The 17387-nt window shown below is 52.2% G+C and overlaps 2 protein-coding genes and 1 pseudogene across 2 annotated transcripts; all 3 read right to left on the minus strand.

Annotated features, from left to right (window-relative positions):
* Positions 1-1177: 1177 nt before the first annotated feature.
* LOC132319392 (feather keratin Cos2-3-like) lies at positions 1178-2091 on the minus strand. The gene is made up of 4 exons (XM_059830205.1): positions 2080-2091; positions 1862-1960; positions 1600-1602; positions 1178-1504 (listed from the first exon to the last, which is right to left on the minus strand). Exons 1-4 carry the CDS (start codon positions 2089-2091, stop codon positions 1178-1180), a joined length of 441 nt encoding a protein of 146 aa, XP_059686188.1.
* A 5572-nt stretch (positions 2092-7663) lies between these two features.
* LOC132319393 (feather keratin Cos1-1/Cos1-3/Cos2-1-like) lies at positions 7664-9061 on the minus strand (annotated as a pseudogene).
* Positions 9062-16204: 7143 nt separating this feature from the next.
* On the minus strand, positions 16205-17050 carry LOC132319565 (feather keratin Cos2-3-like). The gene is made up of 2 exons (XM_059830599.1): positions 16973-17050; positions 16205-16605 (listed from the first exon to the last, which is right to left on the minus strand). The coding sequence occupies exons 1-2, from the start codon at positions 17048-17050 to the stop codon at positions 16294-16296; spliced, it is 390 nt and encodes a 129-aa protein (XP_059686582.1). The 3' UTR covers positions 16205-16293.
* Positions 17051-17387: the final 337 nt, after the last annotated feature.

A 17387-nucleotide genomic window follows, 5' to 3' on the forward strand; every position in this document is an offset into this window, starting at 1 on the left:
TGGGCTGTGCAGGGAACTGTTTTGGGGGGTGGAGGTTGTATAGGTGACCTGCCCTTGCTACCCTTGCCGCTGGGTGCAGGCCATGCCCCCTCATTCTGGGGATGAGTAGAATGAGGGGGAGAAGGTCTGGGGCTGTTTTGAAGGCTTTTTCTCACATCACTACCACTCGGGCATCCTGTGGAGTACTGTGTCAGGACGAGGCCAAGAAACCCTTTTGCCTCTGCCCAGTTTCTACCTCCTGGCTCAGCAGGTGCCTTTGAAACACTCATGGCCAGGTGACAGACTCATGGCTGGCTGCTCCTCACATGTCCCTGTGCTCTGATTCCTCCCAACCCTCTCTCCCAGGTGCACCTCCAGCCTCAAGACATGTCCTGCTATGACCAGTGCCTGCCATGCCTGCCATGACCCCACATGACCCCTGCGGCCTGACCCCACTGGCCAACAGCTGCAATGAGCCCTGTGCCAGGCAATGCCATAATTCCACTGTTGGCATCGAGCTCCCTCCCATGGTGGTGACCCTTCCTGGCCCCATGCTCAGCTCCTTCCCATGCAAGACCATTCCATCCAACTTCTGATGGAGCCTCTTTTCCCAGAACAGGGCTGTCCAAAGCACGAGGAAGTCCCTTCAGCACAAGCTTGTGAGCTGCTGACCTCTCAGGGCCTCCAACATCACTTGGCTCCTCTCTAGGGGACAGCAGTGGTCACGCTTCCCTTCTGCAGGACATGCTCTGAGGCCCAGGGGCTGTATCTGAGCAGAGATGCCGGAATACAGGGCCTGATTGCCACTGGCTTTGGAGGAGCTGAGTATGTGTTCCTCAGCTCCAAGGGACAGTAACTGGAAGGGACCCACTGCCCTGTGTCCCATCCTCCCCTTCCTCTGGGAATGATGAAAGGTTCACCTGCACCCCCACCTTACGCCCCACTACCCATGGCCAGAGGGGCCAGCAGATGCCTCAGGTTGGCTCTGGGGTTCTTAGGGCAAGAAAGAGATGGGATAAAGTGGAAGGCAAGGTAGTTAGACTTTGGCCATGTTTTCAGAGAGCCTCAGCAGCCCTCCTTTGAAAGGGCAGCACTGAATGCTCAGCTTCTCTGAAATTGATGGCCAGCAGCTCTGTCCTCAGTCCAGTATTAGCTTCTAGATTCCTGGGGATCCTTGTCTGGGCTGCCACCAGTGGCTTTAGCAGGGGGGACACCTTCTGCCACAGTAGCGGCTGGAAATGCTAGAGAGATCACAGCAGCCAGAGGTGATGGGCACTCCATCACAGCTGAGGATGCTGCCAACAGCAGCGGAGGTGGAGGATCCTACAATGGTGTTCTGTGGAAAGGAGCTGAGGATGGGGCCAGGCAGGGCCACCACCACGGGAGAGGGCTGGATGATGACAGTGGAGTTCTGGCACTGCCTGACACAGGGCTCATTGCAGCTGTTGGCCAGCGGAGTCGGGCCACAGGGCCGGCATGGCAGGCACTGGTCGTAGCAGGACATGTCTTGAGGCTGGAGGTGCACCTGGGAGAGAGGGTTGGGAGGAATCAGAGCACAGGGACATGTGAGCAGCAGCCCACCACAAGTCTGTCACCTGGCCATGAGTGTTAGAAAGGCACCTGCTGAGCCAGGAGGTAGAACCTGGGCAGAAAAGCAAAAGGGTTTCTTGGCCTCATCCTGACACACTACTGCAAAGTGTTGCCAGGCTCAATGAGGCTGCTGATTACCTCTTTAAAGAAAGCCACCTCAGCCAAGTTCCGGACACTCTCTGAGTCAGGTTTTCACCCTTCTTCCCCCTCTCAAGCACTACCACGACCCAGCATAGGATGGAGGAACACACAAAAGCAGAAAAAGGGCATGGGGAGAGGGCTTCATACTCACCTGGTTCCCAAGGAGGAGGTGAGAGAAGTGAATGAGGCAGCGAGGAGTTGGGCTGGCTTTTATGATAGCCCTGACCTGCCCCAGGCCCAGAGGTAGCTTCTATGGAAGTGGCAATTTTCTAAGGTGCTCATGATGAACGGAAAACATGCCAGCTAATGACATGTGTTGAGTGGTTGTTTTCCCGATGCCACCTTTTCATTTCCTGGCTTATGCCATACCCATTCCTTCATGGAGGCTTCTTCTGAGTGCTGGGATTGAGAGGCCCCAGGATTTCTGGGGCAGGAATGCGTCAGTACCCACAGAAGCCTCAGCTCAATTGCCGGATGGGTGCAGTACAGGCAAGGGGTGTTGACCTGGGGAAAACTGGTGGGGTTGCCTGTGGCCACGTTGACAGGAAGGGGCCCTGCAATCCTTGCATGGTCACCCAAAGGCTTCTTTCTCTGAGGACACGCCGTGTCCTTCTCTTTCCCTCCCTAACCAACACTGTCACTCCATCGATTACTTGTACAGTGCAGGTGGACTGCACTGCTGGGTTTCATAGACTCCTCATCTTTTACTCATGAAACTAAGCAACCGTCCCCAAACTTTGGGTATCGAGGACTGCAAAGGCTATTTTCCCCCATTTTTCAACACTGCTGAAAATCAAAGTTATGTCAGCCCTCTTCTACTGCTGGGAAATTATGGGGTGGACAGCATGATGCCTGAAGAGAAAAATCACTTCTTGGCATGGCACACAGATAATCAGGGGAAGACTTTTGCCTTGCAAAACACCTGAGTTACCATTGCCTACAAGATGTAAAAATTTTGAGGGAGATCTCTAGTTTGCTTAAGTGTTGCCAACGTGATCCTCTCCCTGCAAGAGTACATCTCCCTTGCTCTAGACTTCCTCCCTGGTTTCAAGGACCTGGGTTTCCTAAAGATTGATCTTGCTCTTCTAGACTGAGGCAAAGGCAGCATTCAGTGCCTCACCCTTTCCATGTCCTGTGTTGTCAGGCTGTGCAGCAGCAGAGAAGGCCCAATCATTCAGCTGTGGGACCACATTTCCCCCCGCCTTCCTTTTGCTACCTGTGTCCTTGCAGAAGCTCTTCTTGTTGCCTTTGACATCCATTGCCAGATTCAGTTCCAGTGGGGCTTTGGCTTTCCTAACCTCATCCCTGCATGCTTAGAGAGTGTCTCTGTACTCCACTTTACCCGTCCATGCTTCCACCTCTTGTACGCTTCCTTCTTGTGTTTTGGTTTTGCCAGGATCTCCTTGTTCATCCATGCAGGCCTCCTAGCATGCTTGCCTGACTTTATGCTCATTGGGATGGACTGCTCTTGAGCTTGGAGGAGGTGGCCCTTGGATATTCAACAGCTTTCCTGGGCCCCTCTGGCCTCTAGGGCCATATCTCAGGGCACTCTTCCAAGCAGCCATTTAAAGAGAATAAAGTGTGCTCTCCTACAGTCCAGGGTTGTGAGCTCGTAGTTAGCCTCCTTGCTCTTCTCAGGATCCTGAACTCCACCATTTCGTGGTCACTGCAGCCCAGGCTGCCTTTGATCTGCACATCCCCAACAAGCCCTTCCTGCTTGGTGCATATGAGGTCCAGCAGAAGACCTGTTCACGTCAGATCCTCTATCATTCGGGTGATGAAGTTGTCATCCGTGCACTCCAGGAACCTTCTGGCTTGCCTACATCCTGCTGTGTTGTCCCTCCAGCAGATATTGGGGTGGTTGACGTTCCCCATGAGGACCAAGTGCGGTGAATGTGAGGCTGCTCCTATCTGCCTCTAGAGGGCCTCATCCACTGGTTCTTCCTGGCCAGGCGGCCTGTAGCAGACACTCACTACAATGTCACCATTACCTTTCTTCTCTGTAATGCTTACACAAAGGCTCTCCGTTGGCACATCACCCATCCCCAGGCAGAGCTCCATGCAACTCAACTGCTCCCTCACAGAAGGGGAAGTCCCACTCCTCGTCTTCCCAGCCTGTCCTTCAAAAAGGGCCTGTATCCCTCCATTGCAACACTCCGGACACGGGAGCCATCCCACCCTGTCTCCGTGACCCCAACGTGACTGTAGCCCTGCAACTGCACACAGATCTCTAACTCCTCGTCTTTATTCCTCATACTGCGTGCATTAGTGTACAGGCACTTGACTGAGGCACCCCAGCGTGTTGACTTCCTAGAAAGGGTTTTGGGGACTTCTCCACAGTGGGGCCTTGTAGGCACTTCCCTGCTTGCACACAACTGCTAGAGGTGACCCCACTTCAGCCCTGTTTTCTTGATCTGGTGATCCCTTCCTGGCACATCACCCCAGGCCCTTTGCTCATCAACTGTGTCCATCACTCCCTCACAGGGCTGCAGGTTACTCTCTCCCTCCCCCGTCATTCCTAGTTTGAAGCTCTCCTTACCAGGTCAGCCATACTACTGACAAAGGTAACTTTGCCCCGCTTGGTGAGGTGGATCCCACCTCTCCTGAGCAGTCACTGATTGGCAAACGGTCCCATGGTTGTAGGACCTAAACCCCTGTCACCAGCTCCACTTCCACAGCCAATTGTTGACTTGCATTATCAGTGTCCTCCTCCTCACACCCTTTCCCCTCACCACCACTGCTGAGGACAACAGCCCCTGGGGCCCCATGCCCTTGACTACCCTCCTGCAGAGCTCTGTAATCACTTTTGGTATTGTCCAGGTTTCCCCTGGCAGTATCATTTGTGCCCACAAGGAATAACTGTGGGGGGTAGTAGTCAGAGAGAAAAGTGAGCTTTAGCAGTCCCTCCACAACATCTGGGATCCAGGCCCCTGGCAGGCAGCAAACCTCTCTAGATGATAGGCCAGGTTGGCAGATCGGTGCCTCTGTCCCCTGCAGCAGAGAGTCACGCACAAGGATCACTCACTGCTTCTTCCTGGTGGCCGTGCGTGGTTTAGGGTCAGGTGGGCCACATCCTTTGCTTCAAGGCACATCTGGTTCCTCTTTAACTTTGAGGGCAGTGAACCTGTTTTGGAGTAGTAAGCCCTTAGGTGGGGCAGGAGCCTTCCGCTTGGTGCCAGTAGTCACCAGCTTCCATCCTGGGGTTGTCCCCTGGGAATCTGCTTTGGAGGGCTTGGGAATCCACGAGTGGTGTTCAGTTTTGAAGAACCACCTTCTAAAAGCACAGGAGCAGGCATTCCATTGTGTCTCAAGTTCAGCAAGTGGGGCAGATGACCAGTGTGGCTGAACAGGAAACTCCTCTTGGAACTCAAGAGGAAAAAGAAATTGTACGGTCTCTGGAAGGAAGGTCAGGCTTCGCAGGAAGATTACAGAGCTGTCGTTTGCATATGCAGGGAGATGACAGAAAAGGCCAAAGCTCAATTAGAGTTGAAATCGGCCAGTATTGTGTCAGACAACAAGAAAGGCTTTTTGAAGAGTGTTAATAGCAAGAGGAGGTCTAAAGAAAACATTGGACTGATACTTGACGAAGATGGTCACCTGACTAACAGGGATGAAGAAATAGCGGAGGCATTCAGTGCTTTTTTTGCCTCATTCTTTAATAATACTGGCAGACCTTGGGCTGCCCAGTATCAGTTGTATCAGCTGAATGTTCATAAGTCCATGGGGCCAGATGGGGTTCATGCCCGAGTACTGCATCAGCTGATGGATGTTACAGCAGGACCCCTCTCGATCATCTGCCAAAGGTCTATGGAGTCTGGGAGGTCCCTGCTGACTGGAAGCTAGCCAGCGTTATTCCAGTTTACAAGAAGGGCATGAGGGAAGACCCAGGAAGCTACAGACCAGTTAGTCTTACCTCAGTTCCTGCAAAAATTATGGAGAAGATTATACTGGGTGCTACTGAAAGGCATTTAAAGAACAATGCAATCGTCAGGCACAGACAACATGATCTCACAAAGGGAAAGTCCTGTTGAACTAATTTGATAGCCTTCTATGATAAGGTCACCCACCTAGTGGATGAAGGGAAGGTGGTGGATGTAGGTTTTCTGGATTTTAGTCAGGCTTTTGATAGTGTCCCTCACAGCATCCTTCTGGACAAGTTGTCCAGCTGTTGGATGAGCAAGTACAACCTCATTGCTCTCTACAGCTTCCTGAGGAGGGGAAGTGGAGTGGGATGTGCCGATCACTACTCCCTGGCATCCAGTGACCGGACACATGGGAATGGTTCAAAGCTGCATCATGGGAGGTTCAAATTTGACATTGGGAAGCACTTCTTTACCAAGAGAGTGGTCAAACACTGGAACAGGCTTCGTAGAGAGGTGGTCGTTGTCCCATGGCTGTCAGTGTTTAAGAGGCATTTGGACAAAGCCCTTAATAACATGCTTTAACTTTTGGTCAGCCCTGAAGTGGTCAGGCGATTGGGCTAGATGACCATTGTAGGTCCCTTGCAACTGAAATATTCTTTTCTCTTCCTTCCCTTCCCCTTGCCCAGAGGTTGCAGTCACCTTAATGTTATGGGGAGACACTGCCAGCTTCTCCACTGCATTTGGGGTCTGGGGCTCATCAAGCTGCTGTGTCTCAGGGAAAATCCTACCTCCCTTTCACCTGCTCTGATGCTGTGCAGCTGGCTCACTTGCAACTGCTTGCTGACTGACAAATGCCAGCTGCTTGCTGTCTGTTATGCCTGAGAATATTCTGTGGTATTACAGTTGCTGGCAACCGCTGTATCAGGAAGTGCTCTGGAAATACCCATTTAGCAAATTTGTGGAGGACTTAAGTTTTGCTCTTCTGCTTGGCATTTGGTAAAGCAGAGATGGACTATGTGGAAAAAATGTACCTGGTGCCTGCAAATCAGCTGGAGCGGGTACAGATGCTGTGCTGAAGGGTGATAGGGCTGCATGGGGAAAGGGTCCCTGCTGCCTATGCCCAGGCATGCAGACCATGGCCCCGAAATCGGGTGATGGAGGGGAGGGGCAGGTAGAGTAGGGACTGTGGGCCATGCCCAAGGCTATTTACCCATTCTCAAATCCAGCCATCCTTTGGCAACATACTGTCACGTATTCTCACATCATATTCACAGCTCCAGCCAAAGCAAGAGCACCACTCTTCCCCAAGGGCTTGTGGGACTGCTGACCTCCCTGGGGCCTCCCACATGCTCACAGTTCCTCTCTGGAAGACAGCAGTTGTCAGGATTCCTGTTCATATGATGTGCTCTGGGGCCAGGGGGCTATTTCTGAGCAGAGACGCAGCAAGGCAAGGACTAATGGCCATTGGCTGTGGAGTAACTGGGGATGTCTTCCTCAGCTTCAAGAGGCAGTCCCTGAAAGAGGACTTGCTGCAGTTTGTCCCACCCTCCAATGCCTCTAGGAGTGATGAAGGGTCCTCCTGTGCCCCCAACTAATGCCCCTCCAAAGCAAGGTCTTTCTCCCTCAGCAGTCAGTGTGCAGATGGAAAGACCACCCAAGGGACACAGGCAGGGTTGCAGCAATTTTTTAATGAGTCGAAAGAGGGAAATGAAGTCACTCCAAGTGACGGTCCCCAATGCAGGCAGGAGGAGGAGCAGCCAAGACTCTGTTCCCCTTTTCCTGTTGACCTGCCTCGCAGAAGGAGACAGGCTAGCAGGTGACTCCAGGCTTGTTTCTGGGGTCCTCACAGCAAGCTCTGAGGGGAGCACAAGAATACAAAGAGAAGAGAGAAAAAGGGTGATTGGAAGACAGGAAAGTTAGACATTGGCCATGTTTTCAGAAGGCCCAGGCTGGCCCCTTCCAGTCTGCCCTTGCAGGACAAGCCAGAGATGGTCAGCTGCTCCTAAAACAATGGCACAGAGTTTGATCCTGTGTCAAGCAGCATTTTCTGAGTTCCTGGGGGTCCTTATCTGAGGCCGTTGCCAGCATCTTTAGCAGGGGGGGCACCTCCTGCCGCAGTAGCGGCTAGTGATGCAGGAGAGGTCACAGCAGCCAGAGGTGATGGGCACTCCATCACAGCTGAGGATGCTGCCAACAGCAGCGGAGGTGGAGGATCCCACAACGGTGTTCTGCGGGAAGGAGCTGAGGATAGGACCAGGCAGGGTCACCACCACAGGAGAGGGCTGGATGACGACGGTGGAGTTCTGGCACTGCCTGACACAGGGCTCATTGCAGCTGTTGGCCAGCGGGGTTGGGCCGCAGGGCTGGCAGGGCTGGCAGGGCTGGCACTGGTCGTAGCAGGACATGTCTCGGGGCCTGAGGTACACCTGGGAGAGAGGGCAGGGAGGAAGGAAAAAATGGACATGCATGAGGAGCAGCCTGTCACCACACCATGAGGGAACCAAAGAACGTGCAGGCCGGGAGGTGGAGGCTGTGCAGAGACGTATGAGGGCTTCTTGGCGTTGTCATACCAGGGCCCCAAAAGGTCTACTAGCTCCTATGCAGCTACTGCCTAGCCCCTGAGTCCAGAAGCCACCTCAGTACAGTCCCAGCTTCCCTCCATGCCTAACCTTCTCCCCACTTCCCTCTCCCGTGACAAGCAGCCCCAAGATCTGGCATAGAACAAATCTGGAATCAGCTGAGAGGTCCACTGAAGTGAGACTTCCTATTAGAGACAGCAGAGAAGTAGATGGGGCTTCAGACTCACCTGACTCCCAAGGAGAAGGAGGCAAGAGAAGTGGATGAGGGAGCAAGGAGCTGGGCTGGCTTTTATAATGGCCCTTTACTGCCCCAGGCTGCCAGAGGCATTCCTTGTGGAGGTGATTATTTTCTGACAAGCTCATCTTGAATGCAAAACATCCCAGCTAATGCTATGGGCTGAGTTTTGGCTTCCTGAATTGCTGTCTTCTCATTTCCTGCTTTATGCCAGGCACATTCCCCACTGAAGGCAGCTTTTCCGTGACAGGATGAGAGGCCCAAGCATTTCTGGAGCAAAACATGTCAGCGTGGGCACAGGTCTCGTCTCACATGCTGGAGGAGTCGAGTAAAGGACATTCAAGATAGACTAAATATCTGGCGTAGATGACTCACATACACACACACACACAAAAATCTAGACCTCTAGTCATCTAGAGTTAATTGAGAAGCGTCAAGACACCGAAAGAGAGTCTGTCTACACTGACCAGGGACACTGCACAGGTGTTGGACTTGACGGAGTTATCTTCTGCTTGTCCTTTGTCCAAGGGTTCAGCATGGCTGAGGGAAGACTTATCTGCGCTCGGAGAGAGCGGGAGATGCAGCTGATGACAGTAACATGCCCAGCTTGAGCCCATTCACCCCCACAAAAGCCCTTTCCCTGCTCTCTGTCCATCCCTGAGTACCGTGGACATGGATATGGGCCTTAGCCATGGGATAGAGGTGTTGGTAGGCTCTGGTAGCACAGCCTGTGGGTTCACTTCTGATCACATTATGAAGGAAGCCATGCACACGTGACCAGGTATGCAGGCCTGCAGTGAGCTTATGCTAGCTGGGGAGTTCAGAGGCCACCATTGGTCATTTGCAGGGTTGTGTCTCCAGAAAGATGATTCGTCCCATTTGCCGTGCACGTCTGCTTTAGGATGGGCTAAGTCCCATGTGTGAGCTGATGTCCCTTCACTGACTGTGGGAGGAGCCTGTAGAGTCTGTCAGAGCGGGTCCAGAGGAGGGCCAGGAAAATGCTCAGAGGGCTGGAACACCTCTCCTATGAAGAAAGGCTGAGAGAGGTGGGGTTGTTCAGCCTGGAGAGGAGAAGGCTCTGAGGAGGCCTTCTTGAGGCCTTTCAATACTTCAAGGGGGCTTATAAGAAAGGCAGAGAGAGATGTTTTACCAGGGCCTGTAGTGGCAGGACAAGGGGCAATGGCTTTAAACTGAAAGTGGGTAGATTTAGGGTGGACATAAGGAAGAATTTTTTTCCGATGACGGTGGTGAGACACTGGAAGAGGTTGCCCATAGACATTGTGGATACCCCATCATGGGAAGTGTTCAAGGTCAGGTTAGATGGGGCTTTGAGCAACCTGCTCTGGTTGTGAGAGATGTCCCTGCTCACAGCAGGGGGATTGGACTAGATGGTCTTTCAAGGACCCTTCCAACCCAAACAATTCTATGTGATTCTATGATTCTACGATTATGGGTATTTTGCTGAGAACAAAGATGACTCTGTGAGTTCCTTCCCTCCAGCATAGTGAGTTTGGGCTGAAAGAACCTCTACACGAGGATGTCTTTGGAATCTGAGTTGGTCTCACACAGGGCTGGAAGGACCTATCTGCTGAAGGGATCTTGATCCATTTCACTCACAACCTCTTAATTACCTATATTTACTAAGACTGGGATGCAAAACATGGCATGGAAGTCAGAAGAGAATCCCTCTCCTTCGAGAGCTCATTTGGGCAGCATGCATGGCAGGAGGGGAGTGCGGCAGCACTCAGCAGCTTTGGCTTCTGTCCCCATCGTGCCCTCTTGGAAGAGTGAGGACTGCTGCTCAGGAGTGGAAGCTGTTTGTCAAGGGGAGGCAAGAGTGTCTTTGTGAATGCCTGCTTAACTAGGGAGGAGGAGTTTAAAGTAGGGAGGGTGGGGGAGATCTACCATAGGCTGAAGAGGAGGTTTGGCACAAGGGTAGAAGAGGTATGCCTGGGGGACAGCATGGCAGGGGAGGCTCTCACACTTCCCCCGTGGCACAGGTGGTGGTGTAGTTACAAGTGTGCTATGCAGGAAGCAGATGACGCCTTTTTCAGGCAGCTGGGGAAAGCCTCACAGTCACAGGCCCTGGTACTTGTGGGTGACTTTGACCACCACAGTGTCTGCTGCAGGACCAAAATGGCTGGGCACAAGCAAATCAGGACATGCCTGGGGCATATGGAAGACAAATTTTTGATGCAGGCAATCCATGAACAGACTAGGAGAGAGGCTCTCTTGGACCTGCTACACACAGATGAGGAAGAACTATTGGATGATGTAAAGTTCAGGGGCAGCCTTGCCTGCTGGAGACTGCAGAGCTTAAGATCCTCAGAGGACTGACCAAGACAAACAGGATGACTACAGCCCCGGACTTCAGAAGAGCAGATCTCAGTCTCTTCAGGGACCTACCTGCTTGGCAAGATGCCATGGGAAAATGCCCTGGAGTGCAGAGAGTCCCAGCAGATTACAAAGATGGTCTTCTGCAATGTGAAGAAAATAGCACAGGTGGAGTGGAAACTAGCAAGGGAGGTGAAGGGAATCAAGAAAGGTATCTGTGAGCCTATTAGCAGCAAAAGGAGAAGAAGAAGAACCAAGGAGCTCTTACTACTATTTGGACAGGCACAAGTTTATGGGATCACTTGGGATGCATCCAAGGGTGTTCAAGGAGCTGACTAGACAGCCTCTATTCAGTCTCTGGAAAGAAGACGTAGCAAATACTCTCAAAAGCCTTTCCTAAACTCAGGAAAGGCAAGAAGGGGATTGGGAGCAGCTCACCTGGGCTTACTGAGGGCAAATCATGCCTCACCAACCTCATTGCTTTCTATGAGGATGTGACTGGCACTGTAAGGAAGGGGAGGGGCACTGGCTGTGATGTACCTTGACTTTAGCAAGGTCTTTGGCATACCTTTATGGTTGCACACACATGCACAACTATACGCACACAGAGATATGCACACTCACAGATATATGTGCAGGGGGGGAATTTTTATTGTACCCCTTGAGGCAAATTAAACACATGCTTTTCCTTAGATACAACAAGGAACCCAAACACTAAATGATCAATGTATGGGACAGAGTCCTACCACCATAAGCAGTTCTACAGGAAGTCTGGAAGATGTGTCAGGAGCCAATTCCTTATATACACTGGCACCAGCACCAGTCCTGTGAGCAGTTGCATGGGGCACCTCAGCCTGGCATTGGGTCTATCCCCCAGCACCAGCTCTGCTGCCCAAAGGTGGCCACTGAGCATTCACATTGCAGGATTGCTGCAAGACAATGCTGCAGCTCTTTCTTATCTCCTCACCAAGGGAAACTGCACTCCCTTACAGGGAGTCCTTCTGTCTCTGGCATCCCTACTGCCAGCCACTTTAACCCCTTTTGCATTTGGGCCTTCTTGCCCTCTGTGGCACATCATTCCTTGGTCACAAATGACCACTGCAGAGCAGTTCCAATTTGAATTTCCCCTTCAGTGCACACACAGAGTCACACACACATGGGCACAACCACACACGTGAGCTTACACGCACCCAAAGAGCAACTCATACGTGTGCACTTGTAAAGAGGTGTGTGCACACACATTTCCAAAGGAGCCCATGTGCGTACCAACATGCTCAGCCACCCCCCATACCAACATGTACGCACAGTTATTCAGACCTGCTTACACATATGCTTGCTCCTGCACACATGCATTTGCATACTGATATACATGCATGCTCCTCTACACAGAAGTACACACACAAAAGCACACATCTACACACACCTATGCCCACACAATTACGTATATGCAGACCGGTCACACATACTCATGCCCTCCTGCATGAAGGCACGTGCATGTGTTAAACACATACACACTCATGGATGCAATTTCCCAAACACACACACACACAGAACATTTGGGCACATTCACGTTTGCACGGGTATTACCATAGGCCTTCGCGAATGCACACATGAGCACAGCCAGATGAACATGTACGTGAGCACGCTCATGCACACACACCACAGAGAACCAGGACTCGCTACACCAGCTCTCAGCCCCTCTATATGGTTCTAGGCAAGTCCTTCAGACCCTGCAGTTAAGGCAATGAATCAGTCACTGGCCACACCCATCAGCTTTAGTGAACTCAAGGGTTTGGTAGTGGCTCAGACAGCTGTTTTCTCACTGTAAGACAGAGAGAAACCACAGCAGAGTTGGAGCTGTCATGGCCTTTCCAGACATTGAGCCTCTCCACGTTTCAAGTCTGTCTGTGAAGGATAATGTAAAAACTAGAGAACGTCCCCATTGCTGAAGCCCCTCCAAGAATTCCCATATTCCAAGTGAAAGAAAAAAAATCCTGCAGTGTTAGAAGATCCCGCCTGTCTTAGTGATCTCCTCAAGGGTCTGGGACCAGCCCCTGCCCTTGCAAAGGGAGCAGTGCTACAGTGACACACTCATGTGGCAGCAGAAGGTTGTCTGTCTGGGACAAGTCAGACTCCCCTCAGGCTACAGACACTGAGGCTGGGACATCAGAAGTGATGTAGTAGTGAACCTGTCCCTAGACTCACTTTAAGGTAAACACCCTCTCTTCAAAAGGCAGAGAAATGCAGAAACAACATTAATTTAGGGAGCAGCTGAAAAAAGGGGTTGGCTACCCTGTGAATGTTCATGGTTTCTTTTTCCCCCTGGTTTTAATTGATGGGCTGGCCTTTTTTCTTCCTGTGTTTTGCATGCAGGTGCAGCTGGTGTAATTGCCTGCAGAGAGAGAGAGCTGCCTGCAGCCTCCTCTGTCACCATGAGCTGGTTGAGTTTGTCTTGCAGCCGAGGTTCCTATACACAAAACATTTTCTGCACATAATACTACGAGCATAACGACAGTGTATTAGGTTGACCTGGCAAGGTTTTGGTAGTGGAGGAGCTGCAGGGCTGGCTTCTGTGAGGAGATGCCAGAAGCTGCCCTCATGTCCGACAGAGCCAGCAACAGTTGGCTCCAAGATGGACCCGCCGCTGGCCAAAGCTGAGCCAAGCAGCAACGTTGGTAGTGCCTCTGTGATAACACATTTAAGAAGGGGTGAAAACTGGTGTGCAGCAGCTGCAAGAGAGGAGTGAGAAAATGTGAGCAAAACAACTCTGCAGCCACCAAGGTCCATAAGGAAGGAGTGGGAGGAGGTGCTTTAAGTACCAGAGCAGAGATTCCTCTGCAGCCATGGAGAAGACAATGGTGACAGAGGTCGTCCCCTTGCAGCCCACGGAGGTCCACGATGGAGCAGATATCCACTCTGCAGCCCGTGGAGGACCTCATGCCGCAGCAGGTGGAGATGCCCTGAAGGAAGCTGCAGCCCATGGAGAAGCCGAGCTGGACCAATCTCCTGACAGAAACTGTGGCCCATGGAGAGAAGCCGATGCTGGAGCAGGTTTTCTAGCAGGACCTGTGGCCCCACGGGGCACCCATGCTGGAGCAGTGCGCTCCTGAAGGACTGCAGCCCATGGAAAGGACCCATGCTGGAGCAGTTTGTGAAGAACTGCAGCCTGTGGGATGAACCCCATGCTGAAGCAAGGGAAGAGCCTGAGGAGGAAGGAGCGGCAGAGAAAACGTGCAATGAACTGACCACAATCCCCACTCGCTTTCCCCTTGTGCCGCTCCCTCCTCTTCTACAAGGAAATTGCAGATGGTATTACCATTGAGAAGGACCTGAGGTACCCTTTCCCCTTGTGCTGCTCGCTCAGCAGGGAGGAGGTAGAGAAGTTGGGAGTGAAGCTGAGCCCAGGGGAAGGGAAGGGTTTGGGGAAGGCTGCGCCAATCAGGGCACAGCACACCACGTAGAACCTGCCCATGAAAGCGTTGCCCCGTTTTGGTCAGCCAAGCTTTCAGAGGACTTTTCATAAAATAAAGCAGCTCTATTCATCATTTCTCCTGTCAAGCAGAAATGATGTTCACATGAGATCTTCTTAGTGCACTTTAGACACAGGCAGGGACACCCAGGTAGTGTAATCACTGGCACCGAGCAGGAGCTGCCTACAGCCTCATTAGTTACAATCGGCCCTCTGAGTTTCGCTTCTGGCCAAGGGGTTTGCGCAGCACAACACAGGCCTGAAGGCCAAGCTCTGCATGTAGCACAGCACAGCAGAGGCCAGGGCCTCTTCAGGTTATCTGTCACATGGATCACTAACTCTTTGATGTATTGTCATCTTTGGGTTAGGATCATGGCACCCTGCCAGTAGTTTCCTTCATGTGAACAAATACCAGCTCTTGAACCTGCTCAGAGCAGCTTTTGCATCCTTGTTTCTTAACGTGTAAATCAAGGGGCTGAGCATGGGAGTAACAACATTTTAAAGAACAGCCACTGCTCTGCTTAGTGACCCTTTTGAGGGGGCTGCCATGCAGGTGAAGACACCTGTGCCATGGAAACCGGCCACAGCAGTGAAATGGGAAGCATGGGTTGAGACAGCTCAGTGCCTGCCTTCTGCACAGCGGATTTAAATCACCATGAAAAACGAACAACTGTGCTGCTTTTGTTGAGGGTTATTAATAGAATGACTAGAGAAAAGAGACATGCAAGCGAAAGGCCCTTTTGGCCTTCAGTCATTCTGAGATATGCTTCATGAGCCCTAATTCCCTCTTGATGGAGGACATGGGTGTGGCGATTTCCATCCTTCCACTTGTACACTTTTGTCAAGACATCTGGATTTTCATGCAGGAAATAGGCTATGAGACTGTAGTAGCTGCCAAGAGACATTTCCACCCATGAGAAGGGATGTGAAAAATCCTCTGAAAAAGAATCCTCTTTCCCCAGAACAGCAGCCAATTCCTGAGCACAAACTCTCTGGGGGGACCAATGAAGCAGTCAAGAGCTCTGCACCCTCCTGCAGCTCTCTTGGGATGTGCACCCAGTACCCTCGTCCTTGCTGATCTTCATGTTCTCCTGCGTGCTCTGTATCAGAGCAATTTGCTCTCCCTCTGAAATACACTGTTTCACTGTCCCCATGTCTGTGCTGACTGCCATCAGCTCCCACATGCTCAGCTCCAATTTCCAGCCTCAACACATTCAGCAGCGTAGGCGACTTTTCCCTGCTACTCTGGCCCATGGCTGCTGGCTGCGGCCCCCAGATGGGATGGTGGAGGAAACAAGAAGGTGGAGTAGCAGCTACGGACCATCCCAAAGGCAGTTCCCTGCTTTACCACTCTTGCCATTCTGCAAAGGAAATCACCTTCCAGAGCCTCACACCCACCCATGCCACCCAAGCGAAGCTCTAACCATAGCAAGAGCAATGCCCTTCCTCAAGAGATCATAGGTCTGAATAATCCTCAGGGCCTCCTGCCTTTCTGGTCATTTGTGGGCAGAGCCACAGTAAGACAAGGCCTGATGGTCACTGGCAGAAGAGCAGCCAGGGATGTCTTCCCTAGGTCCCAAGGATCTTCCCTAAAGGAGGAGCCACTGCAGAGTGTCCCAACCTCCCATTCCTCTGTAAATGGAGAAGGGTCTCCTTGTGCCCGCACCCCTTTCCAACCCTCAGCAACAGCTTTCTCCTTTGTCAGCTTGGGGAGTGTCCACAGAGGGAAGGACCACATGGAGGCCAGGCTAGAATGCAGCAGAACTTTAATGAGTCAAAAGAGGGGAAGAAAATGACTCCGAGTGGAGGAGAGCAATGCAGGGAGCCCTGGGGGAAGCAAGAGTCTGCGGTCCTTGGCTCTGGAGAAGTTCCTGCATGATGTCTGCCTGCCTGCCTGCCACACAGAGGGAGAGGAGACAGATGGTCCCCAGCAGGCTGGCCTTGGGAGAACCTTGTTGTCAAGGAGAACCAAAGGAAACAAGGGAGAAAGAACGGCAAAGCTGTTCAGCTATACTGCAAACACATCCAAAATGTCAATCTTCTGCCCAATAGCATGTTCTGAGTTCCTCGAGGTGTCTCCCTGGGTCTTTCGCAGGATATGTATCAGAGGAGGCACCTTCTGCCACCGTAGCGTCTGGAAATGCCAGAGAGATCACAGCAGCCAGAGGTGATGGGCACTCCATCACAGCTGAGGATGCTGCCAACAGCAGCGGAGGTGGAGGATCCCACAACAGTGTTCTGCGGGAAGGAGCTGAGGATGGGTCCAGGCAGGGTCACCACCACGGGAGGGGGCTCGATGACGACGGTGGAGTTCTGGCACTGCCTGACACAGGGCTCATTGCAGCTGTTGGCCAGTGGGGTCGGGCCACAGGGCCGGCATGGCAGGCACGGGTTGTAGCAGGACATGTCTTGGGGCTGGAGGGGAGAAGCAGGGAGGAAACAGAGCACAAGGGTGGGTGAGGAGCAGCGTGGTTCCCTGTCACAAAGGAACCAAGGCCACTGCTGAATGGGGAGCTGGAGGCTGTGCCAGGAGACACAGGGTCTTCATCATCCTACAAGGAGCAGTCTTGCCCAGGGAGGCTCTCTTGTAATTTGTAAACCCAAAAAAGCCCCCTCAGCCACATTGCAGCCTCTCTCTAAGCCCCCTTCCTCCCTGCTTATCTCTCCAGTGCCAAGATGCTCCAAGCCCCAGCACAGGATAGGACAGAGCCAATATCGGCTGAGATGTCCGTCAAGCAGAGATCTCACTTTGGAAGAGGAGGAGAAGGGCCTTCAGACTCACCTGTTCCCAAGGAGAAAGAGGCAAGAGCAGTGGATGAGAGAGCAGGGACTCGGGCTGGCTTTTATACCTGCCCTTCATTGCCGCAGGACCAGAGGCACCCTTTGCAGAGGTAACAATTTTCTGACAAGCTCATCTTAAATGTAAACCTTCACGGGTAATGATATGGGCTGTGCTTTGGTTTCCAACACTGCTGCCTTTTCATTTCCACATTTGCGCCATGCCCATCCCCAGTGAAGGCTTCTTCTGAGCTCTGGGATGAAAGGCCCCAGGATTTCTAGGGCAGGAATGCAGCAGCGCTGGCAGAAGACTCAGCTCAAGTGCTGGATGGGTCCAGAGCAGGCAAGTGACATCAGCCTGGGTCACTTTGGTGGGGTTATTGGGAGAGTCGTTCTCAGGAAGAAGCTCCAGCCATCCT

Source organism: Gavia stellata, chromosome 28 (genome assembly GCF_030936135.1).
Source record: "Gavia stellata isolate bGavSte3 chromosome 28, bGavSte3.hap2, whole genome shotgun sequence".
NCBI lineage: Eukaryota > Metazoa > Chordata > Aves > Gaviiformes > Gaviidae > Gavia > Gavia stellata.